Source organism: Terrapene carolina, unplaced genomic scaffold, assembly GCF_002925995.2.
Source record: "Terrapene carolina triunguis isolate 2854851 unplaced genomic scaffold, T_m_triunguis-2.0 Scaffold35098, whole genome shotgun sequence".
Lineage (NCBI taxonomy): Eukaryota > Metazoa > Chordata > Testudines > Emydidae > Terrapene > Terrapene triunguis.
Window position 1 is genome coordinate 5,076,431 of NW_020699449.1, and position 10,808 is coordinate 5,087,238.

Consider the following 10,808-nt stretch of genomic DNA (forward strand, 5'->3'; position numbering starts at 1 on the left):
ATTGCCTTCTCTGAGTGTACCCAGAGTAGGTGTCTCAAGCTATTCCTCCAAGGGCCAAGAAACCATGTTTTTAGCCCATTTCTGATTTACATCTAATTTGTCAGGTGCTGGGCGTGAGGCTCCCTGAGGCTTGCTGAAAGAACACAGTGAGTTCAATTAATGGTTACGTAGAAATTAGAACCTAGATTCTCTTGGCTCCAGTTCCTCTGCTCTTAACTGCCAGGCCAGAGCACACAGCTTTCTTGTTATTTTATCAGATCTAATCACTGTGTGTATTCGGATATCCTTTGACAACTGACAAAAATTATACCTTCAGTAAAACCCATCTATCCACAGAAATTTTAAAAGTTTACAAAAATGTTGACTTTGAATAGATGTGATTATTTAAAAAAAAGTCAGCAGGACTGAAGATGCAATCTAATTGATCAATGGTAATTCAAAGTATGATAAATCTGTGATTACACACTGGGACATGTTCTTCACATCTACATGTCTATGAAAACAGAGAAGACAAATGGGATTTTAAAAAAAAAACTTTAATGTAATCTCATTAATATAATTGAGGAATATAGAAAAGGTAACAGTTTACATGAAGCAAGTCACTTCAACCCAAAAGCTGTACTGAACTACCCATCAAATCATTTGGTGACTCTTTTTCTGAAAAGACTGTCTTCGAAAAACAAAGATATATTCCCCTATTTGAACTGGTTTTGATCTTACACAACTTAACATTGTTTATAATCCCTGGAAAAATTTTAAATTTACTTTAACATCAGCTTTTCTGTTATTTCCTGAAGAGTGCCATATTCAAGCGGTCTACTCCCTGATATGGTGCAGTTCTGACTGAAAGACTGTTTTCTAAAAGCTCTTACTGTCTTTCAACTTCAATTTATATTCATTTATAAATGGCTTGAAAAAATTACTTAACACATACTGGCCCAAAGATTAAGCCTACTTAGGTGCAAGATATTGTGACCACATCTCCTGCCTGCACCTTGTTCAGGGACTTCATCCTTTGCAGGAACCTGTGGCTTGTATGCAGTTCTGATAGTTTTCCAACTCCCCCAGAATTCTCTTTGACTACTAGGAGGGAGAAAAGGAACCTTGGTCTGTTCCTCTTTCTCCCCCACCCATTCTCAGGTATACTGGCTGCTGCAAGAGGTGTGAGTGTCTCCAGTATTCTACACCTCCCTTGGCCTTCTACCTTCACAGAAGCCAGTAGGGATGTAAAAGGTTAACCGGTAAGCATTAGTCTGACCAGTTAACCTGCCTGAACCGTTAACCCCACCCGGGCCTGCCAGCCCAGTTGCCCCACTGCAGCAGGCCCCACCACCCAGCCCCAGGCCCCGCTGGCCAGCGGGATCGGCCCCTGCAGCTTAATCGGTTAACCATTTAAACATTTTAAATGGTATTTACATCCCTAGAAGCCAGAGGTATCTGCTACTTGACACTGCATGCCCAGCTTCTGTTTTTGACCCTCTTCCTCAGGAACTTATTACAGTGTTGCTGCTGCTACTCATAGCTTTGTCTGTCAGCTGCAGAGTTGAAACTAGCAAGATTCTTGTCAGTTTCACTGCTCCCCACTGCATAGTCGCAGTGAAAACTGACAAGACTCTGCTTGAATATTCTTGTGTTCTCTCTCATTGTTTTGTCAAACTACAGCAGAATAAAAATTGGCCAATGTCTTCAGCCTTCGGAAGACTGCACTGTGGTGATCTGATTTATATTTGGCTCAAGTCTGGAAGGTTATCTTCACAACCATAAGGGCTGAAGAATCCCTTTCTTTTAAATTTGAAGTTTAGATTCTGCAGCGATTAATAGTATTCCCCTGAGAAAGCCTCCTATGCTCTACGAGCAAATGGATTTTGCAATCCGTTCAGATATATACTAGTTAAAAATGATAAACCCTTTTTTCCCCTTCATATTTTTATTTTTACTGTTTTATTCACTAAGTGACACCACAATTTTCCTCTTAGTGACTTAGGGGGAAAAAACTAACTATTTTATTTGCACATAAATACCATTTTTATTCAATTTATTTTGCCTGGAAGTCATGACTACCTGCTTCAAACACTAGTTTTGAAACAACTATAAGCTATAGAACTACAATCCTGAATCTTGACAGAACTGATTCAGCCCTTATCTTTCTGAGATAGACTGAGTTCTGTACACTTCACTATTAGCTCAAACCTTAAAAACAGGAGTCCCCCCGCATCTCCCCACAGCCATTAAAATCTTATGCACTTTTTAGAAGCATAGTATAATCCCGCAGTATCCTTGGCCAACAGGATCCCCTCCTCACCCCAATGAACATTTCACTGGCTGTTAGCTAGATTTCCAGTGGTGGATGAAGGGACGAAGAGACAGCTTGACACATCTAGGACCTGATGCTACAAAGTACTTAGCTCACTGACTCCCATAAAAGTAGGAGGCATTCAGCACATCACAAAGGGTGATCAGCACCTCAGGCTCACAGTTTGTAAAGGGCTTCAAGATTCATATAGGATGAAAGTGATATATTTTCCTGGTTTTACTTTTGCACACATAAGTATTAATGGGTATTAATGTTAACTACAACACATGCATAGATGAAAATATTCCCCTAAATCAGAATTCTTTATAATGGCATCTTAAATATGCAAAGCAGCACAATGCAAACAAAAAAACCCACTAAGCTCTTACAACGAATACTAAGTCTGATAAGGAGCCTCATACAACTTCTGCAAAAAGGATGAAAGGTATTTCTATTCTAATCTATTCTCTTTAGCCCTGATTCTACAATTAGATCAGTGCAGGTGGACTTTGATGACTGGACAGTGCCACAGTAGGGCTGTGCATGGGTTCAGGGGTCCATCTGTGTGGATAAGATTGCAGAATCAGGGCCTAAGTGCTCGTGCAATTCCCTTGCAACATCTCTGTAGTTAATGTCTTAGTTAATTTGCAATTACGTAGAATTTTTGCACACGATCATCATCATCCAGTAAGGTATATACTGCTTCAGTGTCACACTAAGGCTAAACTTTCTTTTTATTAAATGAGCAACGCAATGGTTTGGTTTTGGCAGGACGCATTTATGGAAATTACTTAATGGAAAGTGATGGGGCTAACAATTGTGAGGGTCTGTCTAAGAGGGATTTACGATACAACTTTGTCTTCAATGCAGATAAAGTGGTAGTACAGGTTTGTAGAGTTGGACCCTAACAATACCGCTCATATTGGCTTCAACTGGATTAACCATTTGAGTAAGGGTCTGAGGGGGTATTGGGGCCTTTGGTGCTACTGTGAACCGAGGTAGAGGAAAGCAAAACCTCTCGAGTTTTTTTTTTTTTTTTTTATATACTCACTGACTGATTGATTCAACTCCAGTCTTATTTCCACCACGGTCTGCATCTTCATCAGTATCAGAGTCAGCACCAGTCTCACCTTGATGTATAAAATTTCAGCATATGAGATTATAGCCAAGTGTTGCTTCCTACCTGCTTGGAGTTATTTGCAAAACTTAATTTTACCCAAAGTCAACAGTGTAGTTTTTCCAGTTGAAGATGTTCTAAAATTACATTTACCCAAAAGAAAAAGCAATTTCTGAAACTGCTGCTGCCCACAAGCTGAGACTAGTTTGAACTATCCTTTGATTATCCATTAACGTATAAGAAAATCCAGTTGGTTGGGGCAATTCCAGCTTTGTTACTGTATTAAGGGTAAAGGGCAATGAAAGGCAGAGAATCTGCATCACGTAAGCCCCACAGTGAGCTACACAAGAGGTGTTATAGGTGGACCACCCACTCAGAGGACCTCTGCATCTCCTGCAACCAAAGGGGAGCTCAACATTGGCAGAGAAAAGTTAGCAATAAACAAGCCAATATTGAAGGGAATTTGGCAGACAGACCAGAGAAGGTACCACTGGGTCTGAGCTAGGTATTATCTGTGAATACATGGATCTAGTAGCTGAGAGTCCCCAAGTAGGGAGTGCAAAAGAGGCTGCAGACACTATTCCAGCTCATGGGTTTGAATGCAGCCACAGAGCAGCTACACGTCAACCCCAGGGCCTGTCATGCAGCACACCCATATGAAACTCAATTACAACACACTAAACTGTGGCTTGCCCCAAGTGCTTGTACAAGAAAATATGACACCGCATTGCTTCCCAGCACAGGCTACATATGCATGTCACAGCAGGGGACAGAACAGCCTACATGGGATTGCTACACACCTTCACGCATTGGGTGGGAGATTAGGTAGAACTATGACTCTACCCCAATGCATCAGCCAGCACAGCTGACCTGGTACAGCAGGGGATGTAATCTGCTACTCATACATAACAGCAGCAAATTATATCCCTCTGTGGCACGTGGGGATCCAAGGAAAGAAGTGTGGCTATTAATAGCCAATTCCCTTCCTGGTCTGTTCCTGGGGCAGCACCGTACTGCCCTTTTCTATGGGCTGAGAGAAGATCTAACCTATGACTCTATACAACAACCGTGAATTTTGCTTTAATAGAACAACAATCTAGAGCTGGTCAGAAAAAGGGATGTTTTCCTGCAGAAAATTTAGATGAAAATAAAAAAAATCTGTTTTTCTTTAAAAAAATTTCCATGGAAAAATTATACTTTTTGTTGAAAGTCTGATAACTGAAAACTTTAGGGTGAAAAATTGAAAAATTTCTATTGAGAAAAATCTAAATTAAATATTTTGTGTTGGATCACTTCAACTTTAAACTGTCCATACAGGAAAATCGCAGGGGCTCAGGAGGTGGCAGTTTAATGTCAAATCAACACAAAAGAAAAGTTTGGGAGTTTTTTGACAAAAGGCAGTTTTCCATAGAAAGACACTTTGCATGAAAAAGTTTGTTTGGTCAAAAACCTTATTTTCCATCAAAAATAGCTGAGACAAAGTTTTTGAGCAACCCTAGGTATATCACAGCAGATGACATTAGATAAGTTAATACCTGTTGATAGAAAAATGTGGTTAAGAGCTATTGTCTTATTACATATATTTTGGTTTAAGTATGTAGAAAAATATAGTTAGCCAGATAATTTTAACTTTTTACAGTACTAGAAGTTTATTCCTTTCAAGTTATTTATTTTAAGAAATTTCTGAGGATGCAGTGGTTTGATATACAGAAAAGGCCCATCTTTAAGGTAGATTCCTTTAACTGGGCACTGTTGTACAATTAAAGATCAAAATCTGTAGAATTTACCATAAGAGAAAATAAAGAGCTAGTTCTTACCTTCAAGAATCTTCAGGAGTTTTTTCTCAGATAGAAGTTCTAACTGATCCAGGCAAAGTCTTTTGATTTCCTCCATGGAACAATTCTAAGAAGATTGAGGCAATAAATTAAAACAAAAAAATCCACATTCATAATCCACATATCTGAGGAGAAGCATATATGCAAATCACAATCAACCCTCCACTTCTATCAAAAATTAAACAACTGTTGTCTTTAGAGTGAAAGAATCTGAAATCATTGAGAGATGCAGATGAATCAAATCTGAAAAAAACAACTCTCTCTCTTCATCCCACCTCAAAGGGCTTTTGAATTCTTGCTGAGACCTGATGATCTTCTCTATCCTCTCTGATCCGGACAACCACCTTTGGAAGATGAACTGCAAATACAACATGAACGTTCCAGCCATTTCAGCTCTACCTGATGCATGTTCTCATTAACCAAACTAGCAGGGATATTATGTACATCATTCAAAGTTTCAGTTCCTCTCGTACAGTTCATACAACATCCAGCTCAGACAGCAGCTCCTTTTTTGCTGTGATGCACCTTCCTGAGATGTCACAGCCATCAGATAACTACAAAGGAGCAATAAGACAGTGTGTGTGTGTGTGTGTGTGTGTGTAAAGTTAAGTATTTAACAACAATAAAAAAATTAAAACTGACAAATATAAAGATACAATTTCTGAAAAACTACACAATATTAAGTGTCTGTTACCTAATTCTCCTTTAGATTCTATGGTGGTTGTGACATCTGAACAAAGTGGAAGCTAGTGAGTCATTATGTAGGAGAAGCTGGTAATATGAGCCATGAGCATAAACCATGCTTACTCCACAAGCTCTGTCCCTAACTAGTAGCTGAACCACAAAGAAGTTTAAATTAGAGCCAACAGAGCTGCACCTTCTAGCTCAGGCAGTAAAGTCTTATGTTCAGCGGTCCTGGGTTCAATTCCTGTTGCCAGTGACCTACCCGGGGCATCAAGTTATGTAAGCAAGATAGGATGACAAGGATCTGAAAAGTGATTTTAAAAGAAGAGGATATAGGTAAAATGTACTTAACACTCTTCATGGGTAGTTAAATGAAGCATTTAGCCCATATTACTGAAGTGCATGGAATTTCTAGCTCTTTTGTGTTTCTGAATGCTAGCTACCATATTTCCTGGTAAGGATAAAAGTCCCTTTAGAATAATCTTTGTTATTTTCAATCACAGATTATTAGAACTTCAGGCGCAGCACAGGCTTAGACACAGTTTTGTTACTGTACTTCAATCCCTGTGGCAACAAACAGCCCTGCAAGGATGACATGAGGTATGGTTTTTTGTGTCTGTCTATCCTTTTGTTTTAAACTCATTACCTTAATCTTGCTCAATGCCTCAGACTGGAAAGCTGTTCCTTTAACCTTTTTAGGTCACATTAGAAGATGCACACTCCCAGAATAATATTGTTGTTTTTTAAAGGAAACCTACTATCAATCACTTGGCTAATCTAACCCTAGATAACAACAGACATTTCAATTCTAGAGTTTTCTTCAGCAGAGGCTGCTAGTCTTATTAAATTGTATGTTTTTATTTTCTTTAGTTTAAACAGGAATAACATTCCTCCAGGGTGAACATTCCAAATTCATTTTCACTTGTGACCTAGAGGACTGGAGCTCAAGCAGATGACATAAACCAGGCACTCATTCTACAGAATGTTCTAATAATAAATTAGAGTCAGGTCTTACTGTAGCAGCTGTGGTATGACAAAATTATGCTCTTACTGTTTGTTTTCCTTCCATACCATAGAAGAGTTTAATATCATATTACAGAGAAAGAGGGAAACATTTAAATAGTTTTAGAAATATAAAAATCAAGTCTCATTATCAGTCAGCTCAATATTAAGAAGTCTATACTCAAAGCAGCTCTTCAACCCAACTATGAAATGTTGTCATTTCTATATACCACAGTGATGAGCATGGTATCAATACTTAAAAAATTAAAAGTACAGCAATGTCTTAACAATGCATAGAAATACTATGCAACAGTTTAAGACATGAAGTGAATACCACATCGAATTGGAATTCTAGGAGGAATTTAGCAGAACAGAATAAAATTAGTGCATTTGACTAATTGGGGTTAACAATGCCTTCTTAAAAATATTGCCATAGGATCTTTAAATGACAAGTTTCACCACGGTTTCATGTCTCATCTTTGTGAAGACTCTGAATAAGAGTGAAACAAATAAAAACAGAGGACTGTACCCTCGTGGAAACTTATTAAATTTAAAATTTCATATAACTCTTGCACAAAAGGTATGTAGGTTGCTGTAATACACATGTTGGAAATCCAATGGACTGACCTGAGGCAAACAGAGCTGTTCAGCCCTGCATGTACTGAAGAGTTAAGTATATTTCAATACCTTCAAAACATCAGGCAGCATTTTCTGCAGTTTCTTCTCCCCTATGACACAGAAGCACTGATGAAGCATTTCTTTTTTGTCTGCAATGTAGAAACTAACTGGTTTTAGAGACACACTGAGGTCTAGTCCACCGTCTTCTATGTCGCTGTGCTCTTCAGCTAACTCCTCTTTTTCTGCAGATGGCACAGTACATTTTATTTCCTAAAATTAAAATATATTAAAACGCTTGGAAAAGAAAATTAATGGAAATTGTCTCTTTAATAAGTCAAGAAAGGAGGAAAGCTTTTACAACGGTGTCTGTCTCAACAATATGGTTCTTACTATAAAATGTTTAAAAGGATATTACAAATGAACATCTTGTATTTCTGGAATGTTATGAACCTTTAAGTGCTTTACATTGTAAGATTGAGAAAGTTACATGAATGCTCTTCAAATGTGTAGGCCAAACATTAATATCCCTCTCAAAAAGCTGGCTATTTTGGCTCATCCTAGCAGTCTGAAAGACCATAAAGCAAAGAGCTACTTCGCCACATAATCTGAATAATATATTTGGAAAAAACAAAACAAAACTTTGCCCACTTGGCTATAACTGCTGTATTCCCTGAAATTAATGGAAAACAAGGGGAGAGATGTTTGGCAGCACAAAAAACATGTTCCTCAGGTATGTCTGACGTAGTTAATCACAATTAGCCTTTGTAAGACTACTGCTAATGACAAATGTCTTGCTGAAACAACAGTTTGTGCACAGGATCTTGAGAACCAAATGGGGTAAATGTTATGACAAGAACACGTATTGGGCAGGGCGATGGGGTACAGGAAAGACTTAAGAGATTCCCCAGAAATTTCTTTTCATGTAGCCCTCCTTACCATCAAACATTAAAAATTAGCTAGTAAGTGTGAAACTGTTTTCCTATACTGCAATACTGTAGATACTAATATACAAATTTTGGTCACCTCTAAAACTTGTCCCCCACCTAATTTCCCATTGGAAAAGTTATGCAGCTCACCAATACTCAGACTAGCACCACACAGTTTCTGCACTTTATTCTTTCAGCAGGTTTCTATCTGTTTGCCTTTTCTCTGCTCTACATTTGTCTCTGTTCCTTTCTATTTTGGTGTTGCGTGTAAAACGCTTCTGAGCTTGAGGCAGGAGTTACTTTTCCTGACTCGAAGGAGTCATGTTCTTTCTGAATCCAGCAATTCACAGTGGCTTTAATAGGACACTGACCGCCAGTGCACTAAAGGGAACGGACTGATGTAGCTGCTTCAGAGGAGATGGCAAGGTAGGGCCACCCCAAGGGGAGTGGGAGCAATGCCAGTGGGTCGGGCTTTAGCAGAGGCCCGTCGGGGAGACGCTTTCACGCTGTGTGGGTTGGAGGACGGGGGAGCCTCCCTTGGCCATATCCAGTTGGGTGGGCGCTCTGCTCTAGCCCACGCAGGAGTTAGGCGGGGCAGCCCCACCGCCCGGGCCACGCAGGGGGTCAGACTAGTCGATCCCACTGGGTCCTTCTGGCCTCGGGCTCCAGGAACCAGACCGAGCACCCGCCTAGCCGGTACCGCGCCCCTCCCCGCCAGGCGGCCCCGGCCCTCCCGGCTCAAAGCCACCAAGGGTGACCAGATGTCCCGATTTTATAGGGACAGTCCCGATTTTGGGGTCTTTCTTATATAGGCTCCTATTACCCCCCACCCCCGTCCCGATTTTTCACATTTGCTGTCTGGTCACCCTAAAGCCACCCTAGCGCTCAGCGCCACAGGCCCTGCCTCCCCGCCGGGAGCACCGCCGCTTCCGCGCGCCCGGCCAGGCCCCAGCCCCGGGCCGCGCTGGGGGACGTTACCTCCAAGAGGCTGTAGCTGGACTCGGTACTTCGCCGCTTCCCCTCGGTGCCCCCCGCGCCCGAGCCCCCGTCTAGGCCGCTGGAACGAGAGCGGCGCCGCTTCTTTTCCTTGGAGGATTTGCGGCCCGGCATCGGCCCGGCCTCGCGGCGGTTGGAGCCGCGTTCCGTCCCCCACCAACGGTCACATCCCCCGAGTCACCGACAGAACATCCACCCGCAACCGCCGCGGGTGGATTCCATCACCACAACAACGGGCTCCTGGCGGCGCCGTGGTGACGTCAGAGCCGGGGCAGGTGGACTTCCGGCGCTTAGTGGTGGTGGGGATTTCCCCTGCAAGTACTTCCGGTGCTGGGAGGCGCGGCGGATCCTTACGCCGCGTGCTCCTCCCGTGACCTGCCTGCAGCGAGGAGCCCTGGTCAAGGCTGCCCAGCATTCCCCCCAGGCCTGCTGCAGGCTTCCCGCGCGCCGCCCGCTCCCTGGCACGGGGCAGACGGGCAGCGTGTGATCGGAGGCTGGGGGAGTGTGGGGCGTAGCACGTTAGGCGGGAAGGTCCATTAAAGTAACGCACGAGAAAGCACCCCGCTCGCTGCACAGCTCAGGGGCGTGGGGCTATGGAGCGCCCGGGCCAAAGGTGGGTGTAGACGCGAGCAGCCGCTGGAGGAGAGTGGAGGGAAGCTAGGGGAGCTGTAGGGATGGCGTGGGGAAGCAGTCGGGTATCCGGCAGAGCAGTAGGGTGCACGCTCACATCTCCGCCTGGCTGTCCAACTGCTAGACCTGCTCGTTTCCCAGCAGGAAGTTAGGTCCAGCTGCCTCAGTGAGCATCTTTCCACCACCTTTTAGGGAAGATGCAGTTAATTTTGTAGTCCGACAAATAGCAGATTAAGTCAAATTCTGCAATTGTACTGTTTGGTGCTTCTTTATTGTGCTCCAGAGACCTGAGTTGCCATACGGTCGAGGGAACCACTGCAAAGGGCAGAGGTGGATGGATGGGAGAATGTTCCTTAATCAGTTATATGGAAACTGGAACAATTTCAGAATAATCATCCAGGGTGCCTGATAAGGTTCTGACTTGCCTGACAAAGCAGCATGTTGAGGGAGCCTGCATGCGTAATGTTAGGAGAGGGAGGGAAACTTCACAGATGAACAATAACAATTGGATATCTGATAATTGAATGTACTATTTGCATATTTAAAATTTCTTTCTGTGGAGCATCCTTCAAAAAAAAATGTCAGGTGGAATAAGCACATTGCCTGGATGTTTTTATAAGAAAATAGTTAATATTGGCAAGTAAATGGTTGTGATTAATGTAGGATAAATATGAAATTAAATTAAGCTTATATTTGGTAAAGGAAAT

The 10,808-nt window shown here is 42.1% G+C and overlaps 1 protein-coding gene across 2 annotated transcripts in view; it reads right to left on the reverse strand.

Annotated features, from left to right (window-relative positions):
• Positions 1-9,729, reverse strand: part of LOC112116003 (caspase activity and apoptosis inhibitor 1) — a 29,478-nt gene extending 19,749 nt beyond the window's left edge. Inside the window, exons 1-4 of one of the 2 annotated variants that reach the window (XM_024213264.1) lie at positions 9,454-9,729; positions 7,619-7,819; positions 5,228-5,312; positions 3,345-3,423 (exon numbers count right to left, since the gene is read on the reverse strand). In XM_024213264.1, the coding sequence (XP_024069032.1) occupies positions 3,345-3,423; positions 5,228-5,312; positions 7,619-7,819; positions 9,454-9,585 (497 nt within the window). In that variant the 5' untranslated portion in view covers positions 9,586-9,729. The remainder of the gene's footprint in view (positions 1-3,344; positions 3,424-5,227; positions 5,313-7,618; positions 7,820-9,453) is intronic. The other variant, XM_024213266.1, reaches the window with a different exon arrangement.
• Positions 9,730-10,808: the final 1,079 nt, after the last annotated feature.